At 37.1% G+C, this 18,128-nt stretch overlaps 1 protein-coding gene across 6 annotated transcripts in view; it reads right to left on the reverse strand.

The window, feature by feature from the left end:
• TMEM245 (transmembrane protein 245) overlaps positions 1 to 18,128 on the reverse strand; it is a 96,601-nt gene that overhangs the window by 45,729 nt on the left and 32,744 nt on the right. For 5 of the 6 annotated variants that reach the window (XR_004383047.1, XM_032860808.1, XM_032860804.1 and 2 more), the window contains exons 7-9: positions 15,078 to 15,101; positions 9,967 to 10,071; positions 3,297 to 3,379 (exon numbers count right to left, since the gene is read on the reverse strand). Coding sequence is in view for 5 of the 6 variants with exons in the window: in XM_032860808.1 (XP_032716699.1) it covers positions 3,297 to 3,379; positions 9,967 to 10,071; positions 15,078 to 15,101 (212 nt within the window). In the remaining variant the exon portion in view is untranslated. The remainder of the gene's footprint in view (positions 1 to 3,296; positions 3,380 to 9,966; positions 10,072 to 15,077; positions 15,102 to 18,128) is intronic. The other variant, XM_032860805.1, reaches the window with a different exon arrangement.

Genomic DNA, 18,128 nt, shown 5'->3' on the forward strand with positions numbered 1-18,128 from the left:
TGTCAATAACTCTTGGAATTCCATGTATTTAAACAATCAGTAACTGACAAATTATTAATCAGTCATCACACGAGGATACAAATGAATCCCATGCAGGAATCCTTGACTAACACTTAATTCTACCAACTGAGAGGCTGTTCAAGCTCGCCTTAGCTTTTAGACCCACTTTCCCCACAACCTCCCTTTCATTCTGCTCTGCCTGGTTTCTCTGCCCATACACATCCTGGATCATCTGCCTTATTCAGCACCAGCCTTACTCCAGCATCAGAACTGCTCAGAAACGTGTTAGACATGCAAACTCTTGGGCCCAGGTCCAGACCTACTGAAACAGAAAAAGAAACAGGGCTGGGGCCCAGCAACCAGGACCCTAATGAGCTCTGAAAGCGATTCTCATACACATTGATCTAAGAACTGAGAAAGAAAAAACTTCTCTTCATGCCAGGAGAGACGGCCTCCCCACTATCCTGTTGAGCAGGCTATATCATCAGCCTTAATCAATAACACGTTTCATATGCCCAGTGCTTTCCAAAGGAGAAATATCTTCATGTATTCTTTATTTTTTTTAAGATCTTATTTATTTGTTTGAGAGAAAGAGAGCACGCACGCAAGCTGGGGGAAGGGCAGAGGGAGAGGGAGAAGCAGACTCCATGCTGAGTAGGGAGTCCTGACACAGGACTTGATCCCAGGATCCCGAGATCATGACCTGAGCCAAAGGCAGACCCTTAGCCAACTGAGCCATCCAAGAGCCCCTCATATACTTTTTAAATTGTACCTCTGAGGTACAATTTAAAGAGTACTCTTTAGGTACTCTTTAAGGTACTACTTAAAGGTACTCTTTAAATTTTACTTCAGAGAATGTCAACAGATGTTGACATTCACAAAATGAATAGTCCTGATTTCAACTATCCATGAGTGATGCCCAAAGGCCCAGGCAAGCAGTAACTAAGAACTTTCCCGAGGCCTAACTTGACACACACTACAAAGCTGGCTTATGGGAAAGAGTCAAGTCAAATGCACAACGTTCTCGACTTACAGCGGTTTTATATCCTTGTAGTACTTTATATAGTAAATTGGAAGTGATAGCTAGCTTGCGTGTGTATTGTGTAAGAGAGAGAGAAAGATAGTCCTAAAGAGAAAGCCAACTGCCACTGACAAAATGTAATGATACCTAGGAAAGCACTTGTTTTCAACCAAAGAAAAAGATATTTTTTTTAGAATTTTAAAGTACACCTGTTTAATTATAACAATTAATGCAATATCTACCTCAATAATTTCATTTCAATAATAAAAAATGATGGTATAATGATGGTTTAAAGTTGGTTCAATCGCAATTTTAGAGGCTTACTTATCAAGAGTGAAAATAGAAGACTATTAAAAAATAGCTAAAAATTTAACGTGTCATAGTGCTTAATGTTTCTGTAACTGTTGGTAAAGCTTACATCTAGGTTTGATGTAGAATTCTTAATGGCACTGAAATAGTTCTTTTCTCAGCCACATGGTATATACCGGTTCTAGGAGTCTGGAAGAGACTGACTATGGGTACCACCCCTTGTCTTCAGTTGTGACTGTGCAATATCAACAAGGGCACTTTGTATCTTTTCCAGAAGCATGTCCCCTCGATAAACAACATCCTCCAGACATTCTGGATACATTAGAAAGTGCAACTTCAAATTGGTAAGGTTTCAATCTTTAATATTAACCAGTTCTTCCTATACTCCAAATAAAGTATTTCTGAAACTTCTGGCAAATTCTCAAATATTTCTCAGCAAGTTAAGACAAAACTTTAGAGATGATTACAAATGTAATAATCTAAGTATGAAGATATGAACAGGAAATTGAGATCTTTAAATAGAGGTGGGATTTGGGAAAAAATTAAGTAGCTTTTAAATTATTCTAGTTCATCAGTGCTTTGAAGGAACTGCTGAATATTTTCAATTATCTGGTACGACATTTTATGGGGAAAATTATAACCTCTAGTGTTAAAGTATGAGAATTCACATTAGTATTTGAATAGATCTTTAATGACTAACAAGTGTCTACTAGGCCTGATAAATTACAGAGATGCCTGGGTGGCTTAGCCGGTTAAGCGTCTGCCTTCAGCTCAGCTCATGATCCTGGGGTGCTGGGATGGAGTCCTGTATTGGTTCCTTGCTCAGTAGGAAGCCTGCTTCTCCCTCTGCCTGCCATTACCCCTGCTTGTGCTCTCTCTCTGTAACCAATAAATAAGTAAAATCTTTAAAAAACAACAACAACAAGAGATTATGCTGAGTGAAATAAGTCAAGCAGAGAGAGTCAATTATCATATGGTTTCACTTATTTGTGGAGCATAACAAATAGCATGGAGGACAAGGGGAGTTAGAGAGGAGAAGGGAGTTGGGGGAAATTGGAAGGGGAGGTGAACCATGAGAGACTATGGACTCTGAAAAACAATCTGAGGGGTTTGAAGGGGCGGGGGATGGGAGGTTGGGGGAACCAGGTGGTAGGTATTAGAGAGGGCAACAGATTGCATGGAGCACTGGGTGTGGTACAAAAACAATGAATACTGTTATGCTGAAAATAAATTAAAATCAACAACAACAACAAAAACAAAACAAAACAAAAAAAACTTTACAGAAACAGGTGGCTGGATTTCACCCTGAGCCACAGATTGCCAACCTTGACTCCAAAATGATACAATGTGAGAGCCCTTGGATGACTCAGTCCATTAAGCATTTGACTCAGTTTCAGCTCAGGTCATGATTTCAGGGTAGTGAGATCAAGCCCCACATTGGGCTCCACACTCAGCTGCTAATCTGCTTGGGATTCTCTCCCTACCTATCTCCCTCTACCCCTCTTCTAGCTCAGCTCTTTCTCTAAAATAAATAAATCTTAAAAAAAAAAAAAAAAAAAAGGATACAAAGTGGAAACACTGCTAACTCTGCCACTGGGGGACTATCTCAATTTGCTTAACTTTTGATCCTGATTTCCTGTGTATGAAATGGGGACAGTCTCTCCAATCGCCTCAGTCACTGCGAGGAACACAGGACACATGGTAGGTGAAAGTGCTTTGCAAATCATAAACATATTATAAACTGTAAATCTCATTTCAAATATAAAGGTATTGACCATAAACTGTTCCCAAAATCTTATGTACATCCCTCTCCCACCATCCCCCAAAACATGACATTCTTATGCAAAAATGTCAACCTTCATCAAATCTCTCTTCCCAATTAGCTGCATCAATGAAGATCATTTTGTGAAAACAGATACTAAACCTAGGGCATCCATTTCTATTTTTGCCAAAATAACATTCTTACTTTGCCCACTCAGGATGATTTGCTAGAGTCTCATTAATCAAATTGCTTGTGACTTCAATCATGTGTACACTCTCTTGATGCACCTGTATTCCGGATAGGAGAGAGAAGAATCTCAATAAAAAATAAGCCCAATTTAACATTTATTTTTCTACACTGTTATTGGAACAATGATTTTGAGTCAAATAATTACACACTTAGTTCCAATTAATTTAGAAACCTGTACGGAACAGCTGTTATACATAATGTCCTATGACCCTCACTATGGAAAATAAAAAATACACACTAGCTCTCTGACTTCAAGCTCAACAACTTCAGGAAAAATTACATTAAAAGATATATTCAAATACGTATACCCATACACAAGACAAATAGGTAGATATATTCAGTTCACACACGTTATATGTCTACAGTATACGTAAGCTTTATCAACACTGCATGAGCTTATACAATTATGATGCGGTGTGAGACATCAAACAAAGAATTTAGTAAAGTTTCAGAGTAAAACAAAACAAAACAAAAAAACAGCTGAAACTGCATCTCAGAATTTACCTTTCTAAATAACAAACAAAAGGAGGAGGACAGAGGTGCCTGGGTGGCTCAGTCAGTTAAGTGACAGACTCTTGATTTTGGCTCAGGTCATGATCTTAGGGTTGGGAGGTCAAGCCCTGTGTTGGGAGTGTGGAGTCTGCTTGAGATTCTTTCTCACCCTCTGCCCTCTGCACTCTCTCCCTCTCTAAATTAAGAAAAAAGAGAGAGAGAGAAGGCGGGGGGGGAGATAAAAAGAAACAAGCCAGTGCCAGAGAACATGCTCTATATTTTACTATTTTTTAAAAGATTTATTGGAGGGGCACCTGGGTGGCTCAGTGGGTTAAAGCCTCTGCCTTTGGCTCAGGTCGATACCAGGGTCCTGGGATCGAGCCCCGCATCCGGCTCTCTGCTCAGCAGGGAGCCTGCTTCCTCCTCTCTCTGCCTGCCTCTCTGCCTACTTGTGATATTTGTTTGTCAAATAAATAAATAAAATCTTTAAAAAAAATAAAAAAAGGTTTATTGGAGAAAGAGAGAACGAGCAGGGGAAGGGGCAGAGGGAGAAGCCAATTTCCCACAGAGCAGGGAGCCCGACTTGGGCCTTACTTCCCGAGATCGTGACCTGAGCTGAAGGAAGCCACTTAATGGACTGAGCCACCCAGGTGCCCCTATATTTTACTATTTTTAAATGAGGCATATTGAGCATATGGTTTGTCTTGCTATTCCATGTTTACTCGAAAGAACATGATTCTGCTGTTGTCACTTCACATTGGCTGATAGTGTTTTCCAAGATTTTTATATTCTTACTAATTTGCATCTACTTATTCTCTCAATTACTGCAAGAGGAGTATAACTGAATCCCTAACTATTTCTCCTTTTAATTCTGAATATTTTGCTTCATGTATTTTAGAGCTCTATTGTTAGGAACATACACACTTAAAATCAGTATATTCTACTGCAGTATTACCCCATCATTATGGAAAGACCTCATTTCTTATTGGTCTTCAGTAATATTTAACTACATTGTCTGATATTAATATAATTTATAACTCTTTTTTTTTTATTTATTTGACACAGAGAGAGAGAGCACAAGTAGGCAGAGAGGCAGGCAGAGAGAGAGGGGAAGCAGGCTCCCCGCTGAGCAGAGAGCCCGATGCGGGGCTCGATCCCAGTACCCCGAGATCATGACCTGAGCCGAAGGCAGAGGCCTAACCCACTGAGTCACCCAGGCGCCCCTATAATTTATAACTCTTATGTTTACCATTTGCATGGTATATCTTTTTTTCATCCTTTCACTATCGGTCTTTTTATGGCTTTGAATTTCAAGGGTAAACCACTTATAGATACCATTTGCTAGAACTTGCTACTTTATACCCAGATTGAAAATCTCTGCCATTTGATTATTTAATTGCCTCATATTTAATATAGCCACTGACATGACTGGATTTAAGTCTGCCATTTTCCTATCTGCTTTCTGTTTCATCCCTATTCTTTCACTGGCTTCTGTGTAAAGCATTGTATTTTTAGTACAGCATTTTAGTTTCTCTAAAATTTAATGGTTGCTATTTGTCTTAAGCCAACCACATCTTTTACATAAACCACCTCAAGTTATACTGACTTACTTCCAATTAAATATAAGAACTTCATACCAGTATAATTCTGTTTCCCACTCTTCTTTTTGTGCTATGGTTACACATATAGTTCATGTATGTGCATTATGAACTCTACAATACAGTATTTTTTACTTTTTTACTTTTCTTTAAATAGTCCTGTTGTTTAAATAAACTAACAAGGAAGGGAATGTAATTTTTATATATATCCACATATTTACCAAGTGCTTTTCATTCTTCCCTTTGGATACAAGTTATTTCTGGAGTCATTTCTGTTCAGTCTGAAGGAATTCCTTTAGCATTCCTTATACTGTGGGTCTGCTATTAACTAATTCTCAGTTTTGGTTATCTAGAAATACTTTTATTGTGCTCTTACTTTCAAAAAATAGTTTCGGAGGGATGCCTGGTTGGCTCAGTCAGTTAAGTGTCCACCTTCCGCTCAGGTTATGATCCCAGCATCTTGGGATCAAGTCCCACATCAGGCTCCCTGTTCTCTCACTCTCGTGTGTGCATGCTCTAAGAAATAGATAAAATCTTAAAAAAAAAGAATAGTTTCAGTGAATATAAAATTCTTGGCTGACTAGTTGTTTTCTTCCCAAGGCTAAATATGTCATTCCAATGTCATGTGGTGTTCACTGTTTATTATGAGAAGTCAGTTGTTACTTGTTTTATTGTTCTCCTCTGTGTGATGTGTAATTTTTCTCTTGCTTCCTTCAAGATTTTTTTTATCTTTTTGGCTTCCAGTAGTTGGACTATGATTGGTGTCCAGGTTTTGTTGTATATGTATTTATTCCACTCAGCATTTGTTGAGTTCTTGGCTATTTTATTGTTCTTCACCAAACTTGACAAGTTTTTGAACATTATTTCTTCAAATATTTTTTTCCACTCTTCTCTTTCTCCTTTCACTTTCTGGGATGCCAATTACACATCTGTTAGAATCTTTGCTATCATCTTACAAATCTTTGAGTCTCTCCTCATCCACTATCTTAAAAATATTTTGTTTGTCAGATTGGAAACCGTCTATTGATCTTTCTTTAAATTCACTCTTCCCCCAGCACCCCCCCGGATCCCAAATCTGCTGTTGAGCCTATCTAGTAAATTTTTCTTGTTATTGCTCTTTTCAGCTCTAGGATTTCTAGTTAGTTCTGTTTTATAGTCTTCATTTCTTGTTGAGCATCTGCATTTATTTATAAATTATTAGCATACTTTCCTTTAATTTTTGAACATATTTACTATAGCTGCTAAATCCAACATCTGCACTACTTAAGTATCCCTTTCTTTGACTGCTTTTTCCCCCCTCCAAGTCACACTTACCTGTTTCTTTTATGTCTAGTAATTTCTGGTTAAAAAAATTTTTTTTTAAATGTGTTGTAGCAACTCTGGATTTTGTTTTGTTCTTCTGAGAGCTGTTGTTGTTTCAGTAAACAATTAACTTATCTGTAGTGAAGCTGCAAATCTGCCCTCCCTGTCACTGATGTTTCTGCTCAGTGTTTTTTATTTTATTATTATTTTTTAAAGCCTAAAGCCTTCCCCTGAGCCTGCATAGTTTAGCAGTCAGCAAACGATTTTGGCAAAAATCATGCCCACAATAGGAATCTTCATTCTCTGCAGCCTAAGATGTGTAAATTGAGAAATGCAATCAAAGGCACAACCAATTTGCAAATTCTCCAAGCTTTCAAAGTGCACAGGGCTCCTTGGAGTGTCCCAGATACCAGTTTAGGATGTATGGTTTATTAATATTCTTATAATTAAGCCCTTCATGGTTCTCTTGCTTCCAGAATCTCTCCCTTTAATTTATAGCTGCTCTCTTGCCAGCCTCAGACCAAGTCTACTACCTCCCACAGGAAAAGCTGCAAGTTTCTGTTGCCCAAGCTAGGCAGAATGAGAAAAACTCCAAGCAAGAAAGCCACAAACTACCTGTTTTACCAGCTTCAGTAACAGTTTTTCATGAGGAAATACTCCTCAAATTGTTACCTAACTGATGGTTTTCCAATGCCCTCATAATTGCTTTTAATAATTTTTTTAAAGATTTTATTTATTTGAAAGAAAGACAGAAAGAGCATGAGCAGGGGGAAGGGCAAGGGGAAAGGAAGAAGCAGACTCACTGCTCGGCAGGGAGCCCAACACAGGGCTCAAACCCAGAACCCTAGGATCATGAACTGAGTTGTCAGACATTTAACTGACTGAGCCACCCAGGCTTCCCAGTATTTTTAATAATTTTATGCTGTTTTGCTCTTGCTTTCTGTGGGAAGGAATTATTTGACATCCTTGCCCTGTTATTATCCAAAGATGAAGCCTAAAAGGAATTCTGACAGACTGGATATGGATAACAAAAGGAAAGAATGTAGTCAAGGACGACTCAGAAGCTTTTCACCTAAGCAAGTAGAATGGAGTGGTCATTTACACCAAAATACTTAGACTTTCAGGAGAACACACAAGCAAGGGAAGAGCTGAAATTCAGTTTTTGATATGTTATATTTGAGATGGCTATTAGACATTCAGGTGGATACTTTCACTGTGTTAGAGAATCCCATTATTGGCTGGGAGAATAAACTAGATAACCAATAAGTTTCCTTCAAAAGCTCAGTTTGTATAAGTCCTAGACCACAAAAAAGTAGTTTAGTAATACATGTTATCCAAGTTCAGGAAAGCAAAAGCTCAATGAAGCATGGGTTGAGCAAAAAAAAAAAAAAAAGGATATGAGAAATGAATAGAATTGACATGAGCAGGGGAGCCTGCATAGCTCAGTCAGTCAAGCATCTGCCTTGGGCTCGGGCCATGATCCTGGAGTCCTGGGATCGAGCCCCATGTTGGGCTCCCGGCTCTCCAGGGAGTCTGCTTCTTCCTCCCCCTGTTCTTGTGTTCTTGCTTGCTCTCTCTCTCTCCCTCTCAAATAAATAAATAAAATCTTAAAAAAAAAAAAAAAAAGAATTGACATAAGCAGTAAGAAGACCCTCTGCAAAGAAGCAAAGAAAGGATAGTGAAATGGAAGAGCAGGAGAGAAGAAAAAGAAAAATGGAAGCTCATACTGTTGTAAGGTTTCTCTAAGAACTAGAATAGAAGGTAAGAATGTATAATGGCAGGTTTAGGCAAAATGTAGCAAAAACAAAAAAAGGTCTCTAAACAAGTCTATACAGTTTATATAAGTGACTATACATGATCAGTATCCAGAGAACAGGTAAGAATTACATAAAAACTGAAACAGAGATATGGAGAGAGCAAGTTATTACAAGCTGAGACTGAGGACATACTGAGCCTAAAAATAACTAAGAACAGGACTTCCAAGTAGAGATTCATATAACAGGAAACAATGCAATCCCTCAGTAAATTCTGCGTATCAGATTATCTACTGATAACATATCTCTACAGCACTACATGAAAATTTTTCATATCCATGATTTCACATAAACTTCACACTTCCTGGAAAGTAACGTATCAAAACCTAGGATGACAAGTTCAGGGGACTTCAGATAAAGATTAAGATAAAATAAAATAAAACAAAAAATTATTTTAAAAGTCAAGAAGATACATCACTATAGAGAAAATTCTAGCTACACTTTAGAGATTTTTTTTTTTTTTTAAACAAAGAAGGGTGTTAAAACCTGAATGTTTGTATCCTCCCAAAATTCGTATGTTCAAATCCAAACCTCCAATATGATGGTTAAGAGACAGGGCCTTAGGAAGTAATTAGTTCACCAGGATGGAAGCCCTCGTTATGGTATCAGTGTTGTTATAAGAAGAGACACAAGAGAGGTGACCTTTCTCCCCCCCATGTGAGGGTACAAGAAGAAAACGGTCATTTCTAAACCAGACAGAATGCCTTTTACCAAGAACTTGACTGTGATGGCACCTTGATCTGAGACTCCCCAACTTCAGAACTGTGACAAATAAATGTTTGTTGTTTAAGCCTCCCAGTGTATAGTATTCTGTTACAGCAGTCCAAACTCAGAAGAGAAATAACTGGAAGTGTAAGCTAGAAGGACCTAGAAATTGAGATATAAAGATTCTATGGTATATTAGAGAAAGACCAATGGGACAAGAAGGGAAGGAGCTAATCAAGAAATTCTGATCTAGTAAACAAGGAACTAACTAGATTAGGACTCATGAGACCAGATCACAGTTCTCCCATTTAAAAGAAGCCATTTATTCTTCACTATCTGTGATCATTTCTTCTGTGATCACTTCTGGGGATTTTGCTAAAAACAAAATAAAAATGCACATAAAAAAATTAAAAGTAGACAAATTCATGGCAAAACTAATAATGCAAAAATCTAAATAATTTGTTATATATATTTATAAGCAAAGGAAGCTTTCCATGCCAGCTTCTGCCAGCTTCTTGTACATACTATAGTTTTTTAAGTAGGCTCCACTCCCAGTATGGAGCCCAGTTTTGGGCTTGAACTCACAACCCTGAGATCAAGACCTGAGGTTATACCAAGAGTCAGATTTCTAACCAACTAAGCCACCCATGCACCCCTGCATACTAAAATTCCAACAAGAGTTTATTAATGGCAATAGTAACTGTCATACTCTACCTTTGCAGTCAGGAGTAGAGCTAACAGAAGAGTTCCTATTACTAACAAAAATATGATGAAAATGCTTATTATTTTGTCTAACATCTTCTCCAACCAGATGATCATCTGCATAGAAAGGAAAAAGAGAATTACTTATCTTCTGAGCATAACTTAATAAAAATGCATATATATCCAAATATTATTAAGACAAAATAGGATATTCAGCATTGCAAATCAAACTACGGCATAATGATTAAAGCAGCGAAAGCTGTAAGCAAGTTCAGAAAATTAACTAATAGCATTAATTATATATATATTGTTGTTATATAAAAAGTTTATTATTGTCTATCTAAGAAAGGCAGTCAATTTGAACATATTGATTTTTGAATTCTCACACAATGGTATATTTACATTTCAAGTTGTAATTTATAATCTGGTAAATATTCAAAACGAAATAAAATATTTAAACGAAGTAATGATAGTACATTAGCTGACCTCAAATCTGGAATTTTACTATCAATTAGCAAATATATAGTTTTAGAAAAAGTTATGTCTTACAAAGTAGGTATTCCCTAAATTATACAAATAAAATAGGAGCAAATTAAAATAGGAATTACATTCAAAATATTTTTTCCCTTTGATGCCACTAAGGTTACAAAAACAGTAACAATAAGAATCTAAGGTCAAGGTAATGATAATATCAATTTCAGAATACTACCCTGCGGGCGGGAGGTCAACAGGTAGATGCACAATTAGAAGGGATACAAAATGGGCTTTAATTATACAGGGAATGTTTTATCAAGCTGGAGGACAGACTCACTGATGTTCTTTACATCTTTTTATATATGAAATATTTCATAACAAAATACTTTTTAAAATCTGACAATCCACTTGAAATATCCATTCTTTTTAAAACATAAGCTCTAGGACAAATTGACTATAAATAAAGAATAATCATTACTATAATGGTTATTCCTTAATCAATAAATTCCTTAATCAATTCCTTAATCAATAAAATTACAGCTCTCCCTAAATGCTATATTTTGAGTATAACTTCTCTCATCTTTCACAATCACAAATAACCTTACATTTTAAAAAAATTTTGTTTTCAGAATATATAATAATTATGACAGATTTCTACAATTCCTCCCATGCAAAGCTACCATGTAACATTTCAAAAATAAAATCAATTAGACTGATGACTACTGAAACACCACATTGCACCCCTCAACTCCTACATAAGCTCCAGCATTGCTGAATAAGTTAGTCTTACTTTAAATCTGAATTATGCCTCCAGTGAGTTAAACACACAAGAGCAAAGAATGGTGGTTAAAAACAAAACATGACTTCTAAAATATTTTCCATTCCATGCTATAAGCTTGCATCCCTTTATCTCTCATGAAAGATACTATCACTGAGAGATCAACGCTGCAGTGAACTCAAAGATAAAAAGTTCATCTTTTATCTTGACAATTATAGCTTCAAACAGAAGAGTTAATTTTCAGTGCATGCCACCAAAGCATCAAAGACAAAGATTAAAAAAAGTAGTATCAAGTTTCTAAGATATGGAAGGTCAGATGTCACATTTGGAATGTACGTTCTAAAATCAATTGAAACTTTCCAGCTGCAATCAGGAACCAACTCTTAAATAGTTCTTAAGAAAGTTTCCTGAGGAAAGAGCTACTATTCTTCTTCTTTGTAGTTCCCAAGCCTGACAGGCATGGCACATGATAAAAGCTCAAATATATATTTGAACAGGCAAACATAAATAACTTCAGAATTAAGACCAGATTTGTATTCACAAATTATAATTTCTAAAAATAACTTGGGAACCCCAATTTTCTAAAAAATGTCAATTCTGAAATATGTTTTTAAAACGTAAATGATGATTTAGAAAATGTATCTAAATTTAAGTGTGGGTATTTCTAACATATAAAACATGCAATTCACAAATACATTATGTATATCAACATTACAAAATCAAACTTTATGTTTTTAAACCAAGGTAGAATTTTCCTATCAGAAGCCATATACCTAAGGGTTAGAAAAAATCCACACTAAGAGATAAAGTGCTAAGATAAAAATCTGTATTCAGGGATAACAGTAAGGGTTAGAGGTTTCATTCAAAATTTAAAACAAATAGAACTATTTAAGATGCTCAATACATAAACTAAAAAGATGGGGAGGGGGACCCAGTCCCACTATCTCTGGTTAAGTTACGGTGAAAAAACAGGACAAAAACGGAGACAGGTAAAGAGAGAGAGAGAAGAGTGGGAAAGAGATGGGGGAAGAATTACCAAAGAATAAAGGTAAGTTTTTTTTGTTGTTGTTGTTGTTGTTTTAAAGGTCAAAACAGGAGAAAAAAGTGTGTGGCTGGGGGAAACTGGTGCACAGAACAAAGGACCAATCAATAAAGAGGAAATAACAGAAGTGGATAGAAAACTTAGATGGAGGAAAAGAACCCCCAGAAAAAGGTGAATGGAACAAGACTTTCGAGGAAACAGAAACTCAGACATAGAAAGAGAAACACAGGGGTGCCTGGGTGGCTCAGTCAGTTAAGCATCTGCCTTTAGCTCGGGTCATGATCCCGGGGTGTTAGGATCGAGCTCCACATCAGGCTCCTTTCTCAGCCGGAGAGAGTCTGCTTCTCCCTCTGCTCCTGCTCGTGCTCTCTCTGTCGCTCACTCTCTCTCTCTCTAATGAATGAAATCTTTAAGAGAAAAAAAAAAAAAGAAAGAGAGAGAGAGACACATGGAAGAAGAAGCAATAGAGAAGCAGAAGCGAATGGAGGAGAGAATTCCTAAAGAAATGCCGAAGGCCCTGTCGGAGGAGACAGATCCTGCTCTGTGTTCAGCTTTGGGCAGCAGAATCCACACCACCTGTCATCACTGCCATCAGCTGTCATTACCGCCTGCCCATAGAAGTGACACTGTCCCTGGTGATCTCCCCAGCCTTCTCTGCTCTGAGAAATTATTTTAGTTATTAAACTTTACTTTCTTAAATGGGAAGGAGAGTCATTTTAAAATGACATTCTGAATGTTTCCAGTGTGAAGGAAGGGCATGCATTTTTTCAAAATTTAGAGAGGTCAGTAAATGTATGGTTATACTGCAAGACTTTGAAACTTCTAAATTGGCTTTGTGTATAGGAAGCTATTAAGAAAGTTATCATTCCACTACTGAGTTTTCTATTTATTATTCTGGGTCTGTAGGCTTTCTTTTATTTTCTTTTTAACCAAATTCTAGTTGAGTCTTAGTGCAAATAACCAACACTAAAAAATAAAACAAGCCTTGAGAAATAGGCTCTGTCTCAATTAACCACAGATATGTTCTCTCTCACCCTCCCTTCCCTTGAATTAGTTTCCTAGTTCACTCCACTTAAAGCTGAAACACCAAATACCCAAGCTGCAAATTTTCTAACCTTGGATATAATGTAATAAAATAGACCTCAACTTATTTATGTGCTTTCCTGAAATAGACAGTCCCAGAATTTACAGCAGTCACTCCCGCTCTCCACCGATGCTTTACCTATACTATATGGAATCATCAAAGAAAGAAACCTTCACATGGATCTCTTAGGAATCTTTTAAACCTGAGTCACAACTGGTTAGCTATGAAATAGGCTCTTAAATTAGGTGTTCTAACTCAGGCAGTCACCGAAGGTTAAATCAAATTGCACCTAATGACTTTAGTTCTCCTTTCTCTCATCCCTTGAGGACAATTTCATTTCAACATACACAAGTTGGAGAAGTGTATAAAACCACCTACTTTGATCAAAATAAGAAAATGTGACTTTTGTTTGCAGCACTATTATTTGCCAAGGATTGAACTCATTTACTCATATTAGTTTTGCAGGGAATGGAGGTATAGACAACAGCATGTATGTTGGTAGGAGCAGGGCAGTGGCCAATAAGTGTATGTATGTATGTATGTATTTTACACACTGTTTATTTTCAATCCAAAGTTCAGAAGTTTAAGACAAGTCAAGTCACCCCTTTCTACTTCTTCAAAAGAAAGAAGAAAACCTTAATCTCTATACTAAAAGTGTAACCTTGGTCTATTTCTATGAAGTACCACATTCATCTTAAGGTCTTCTATGATATCTCCACTGAAAATTTAAGGTTTTGTTGTATCTAAACATGATACACATAAATGTCATCTCTTGCCATCTGTCTCAGGGATTTGATGAATCTAAGTCTACAGTTACTATATATAGGCTACATGTCACAAGTACAGCACTCCTAATTTATCTGGATTAGCCTTTATTGAAGTTGTTAAAAATGTACCTATTTCATGCAAATCATGCGAAGCATTCACTATACATACAACGTCATACCTTGGGAAATACATGAAATTAAAGGTCACAGGACATGACCACAATCTTTTATAAGTTAAAAATGAAATTCTAGAAGAGTAGCTATTAAAAAAAAAAAAAAAAGACACTATATAAAATTACCAGCCAAGTGAATCAAGTATTTCACAGATCTTTTTTAAAAATGCCTGTGTCATTTATAAAATAAGTAGCAATAAAAAGTTCTTTCTCCGGGGTACCTGGGTGGTTCAGTTGGTTAAGCATCTGCCTTTGGCTCAGGTCTTGTTCCCTGGGTCCTGGGATCCAGCCCTGCATCTGGTTTCCTGCTCAAAAGGGAGACTGCTTCTCCCTCTCTCTCTCTGCCCCTTCCCCCCGCTCATTTTCTCTCTCTCTCTCTCTCTCTCTCTCTCTCTCAAATAAATAAATAAATAAATAAATAAATAAAATCTATTACAAAAAAGTTCTTGTTCCTTTTCGATAAGTATGAGCTCTCACACATCAAAGAGGACTAGAGTAGGGCCACATTACAGAGCTGAAAAGGAATGGCAATCACTCACTGTAGACAAAAGGGCTGTAAGACAGAACTTCTGACACACACCTGGGCAAGGAGATAGTAACCATCTATCCTAAATAAATAGCTTTGGGTGTTTAGCAAATTGTACTGTCATAGTACCAATGATTCACGACCTTCCATACCTTATTAATTTGAACTTTAAAAGCAAAAACTAATTTTGACATATGGACAGAAACAGAAAGAAAATGGAGAGACAGGGGGAAGTTACAGAATTCAGTAATAAAACCCAACATCCATGTGTTCATTTACCTTCTTATTTAGCCAGTGCCAGAGCTTGAGGGTAGGGGGTAAGGTAAGAAAGAGAAGATAAGAACAGTGGAATATCATTAGAGAATGCAATAATAGTATGAAAAGAAAAGAAAGTCACTGAGAGTATGAGGAGGAGATAATCCCAGACAAAAACAAAACAAAACAAAAACTGGGAAAATAACTGTAATGCATTAACAAAGTTTTAAAATCAACTGTATATAGTATTCATTTAAGATATACAATGACTGGAATAACCACAAGCTTTTTTGGCAATTGCACAATTAAAAATACATGCTTGTCTGCTTAAGTAGTCACACCAAATTCCAAGGATCAGAATAATAATTAAAATTCTTTCTCATATCAGGTACCAAAAGGATTTTGTATCTCTTTATAAATTAATTCACGTTCAAATACTATGTGTTCATTGAACTTTGTGGCTGTAGCTTTATAGTACAAGTCATTTCACATTTTTTAAATAGTAAAACACTTCCATGCTCATTTGGAACAGTGAACACTCGGCCAAAGAGCAGATGGAACCAACATTCTGTTAATATTTGGTGTACCTCCTTCCATCTCAATTTTTGAAGCACTTATCTTTCTACTTATGTAACATCCTTTCTTTCATATAAACGTTACCTCATCAAAACACCTCACAATATTTAATGCTATATAACTAACACTGGGTTAGTGGACACATGACATAAAAATCACTAAACACAGGATTGAAGGTATTATTAGTGATATAAAAAATATAAAAGCTAAAAAGCTCAATTTTATCAGGGTAACTGTAAACACTCTTTGCAGAGTTTTTACTAAAAGTATACCCAGTGCATATTTAAAACTACACTTCAATCAATCTCCCGTAGAGGTATATTTTCAAAAACACTAGTCTCATCAATCGAAATTTAAAAGAAACATGAAAAATAGATTTATTCCCCAAAGCAGCAACCCCATATATTATTATACTAGATAAAACATCATTATGTCATCAATTATTACTAGACAAATATTCAGTTTACAGTAGTCATTTATTCTGATATGTTTTATTATTATAGCCAAAAATGATAGTTTTATTTATTTTACTATCCCTCTTAAGAACAAGTTGGCATACAAATTTGAATAAAAAATGACAATTTTACAAGGCTACTCCATCACAAACACTGTTGATACCTGCAGAACTTCAACTGACACAACTCTCGAGTTGTCCTAAGTGAAGGGTTCCAAATACAAATACGTGGGATTCTGAAAACAAGAGTTAGTGTCCATCCCTTCTAATAGTGGTAAGGCTGTCAGAAGTTCACTGAAATAAGAGTCGTCCTCTTTAAACAGTCTGCAGGATTAATCTGCTCTAGTAAAACAAAGCTTCACCCCAATACCAGGAAGATGTGATAAATATGTTAAAATCTATGGGAAATCTTAGACTTTTTCGTATTTAAAAAGTTGAAAAAAGAATACAAATAGGCAAATCACAAAATAAAAATATAAATAAGCCAATAAGCAAACTTATTTTTTAAATTTTTAAATTTCAAACTAAAACAACACTCATACTTCTTTTTATGAAACTGAAAAATACTTTTTTGTTATAATATCTAGTAATGGCAAGAGCTCAGAAAATGGGCACTGCCCTATGTTACACTGATGGGAACTAAAACTGGCAAACTTTCTGGAAGACAGAAAGGCAATATGTAAGAAAACATATCCCCGTGGGGAGCCTGGGTGGCTCAGTCAGTTAAACTTGTGACCCTTGGGGCACCTGGGTGGCTCGGTGGCTCAGTCATTAAGGGTCTGCCTTCGGCTCGGGTCATGATCTCAGATTCCTGGGATAGAGCCCCACATCAGGCTCCCTGCTCAGCAGGGAGTCTGCTTCTCCTTCTGTCTCTGGCCCTCCCTCCTCTCCTCTGCTCATACTCAAACTCTCTCTCTTTCTCTCTCTCTCTCCCTCTCTCAAAAACAAAGAAATAAAGTTCTGACTCCTGGTTTCGGCTCAGGTCAAGATCTTGTGGTTACGGGATCAAAACCCACATTGGGCTCTGTGCTCAGTGCGGAGTTTGCTTCAAATTCTCTCTCCCTCTCCCTCTCTCTCTCAAATAAATAAAATCTCAAAAAAAAAAAAAAAAAAGTATCCCCCTGCATCTCTGCTCCCCCAGGAGATGTTACCATGGCTTTAAAAGATTTCTTTCCTTCCATCTTATGTGAACTCCAGTTCTTTGTCCCATTCCTATCTATGCTGGTTTCACCTAACCGTGTTTCTCAACCTGAAGTCATGGATGGACCTGCTCAGGGAAACAGTCCGTAGGCTCTGTGGGGAAGTCAGGCTCACACAGCACGGCACCCACAAAGACCTCGATTCAGTCTCGCCTGTCTCTCCGGCCTCGCGTCTGCATATATCCCACCGTGACTGTTTCCTTGGTGCTCCCTAAGAAGTCACGCTGTGGCAGTCACTCCCTTTTCACTGCTCCATCCACCTATTCCTCCTGCCCTGTCACCTAAGAAACTCCTACTTGTGCCTTGAAATTTCCTCTGGCATCACCCCTTCTGCAAAACCTCCCCTCTCCCACTGCCTTGCCAACAGCCAGTCCCCTCTTGCGCAGTACTGCCGCTGTATTCTGTACATACTGTGCTCCACAAATTAAAAACACCACTAACACACAGAGCCACTATGAATCAGGCTCTGATCTAGGAACTGCACGTCTATTAACTCATTTAACCCCCACAGCCATTCTCCAAGGTGCATGCTATTATGTTTATTGTATTGATAAGGAAAACAAGGCATAGAAAAGTTAAGAAATTCATCCAAGATCACAGAGCTAGTAGGTAGCAGAACTGGGATCTGAAACCAGTTTGAAATCGGGGGTTCATGTTCTTAACCACTGCGTCTAAATTTTAATGGACTGCTGTCTCTCCACTAAACAGAGCTCCTGCATCTACTTTTCTGGGAGTCAGTGGATTTTCCTGAGGACTTAGCCCATTATCTGACATGTGAGAATTACTCCAAAAATACTGCACTGAGGTGGCATTACCTGACAATGTAATTTTAGGCAAGTCACTTAG

This window comes from Lontra canadensis, unplaced genomic scaffold, assembly GCF_010015895.1.
Source record: "Lontra canadensis isolate GAN:19392208 unplaced genomic scaffold, GSC_riverotter_1.0 scaffold19, whole genome shotgun sequence".
Lineage (NCBI taxonomy): Eukaryota > Metazoa > Chordata > Mammalia > Carnivora > Mustelidae > Lontra > Lontra canadensis.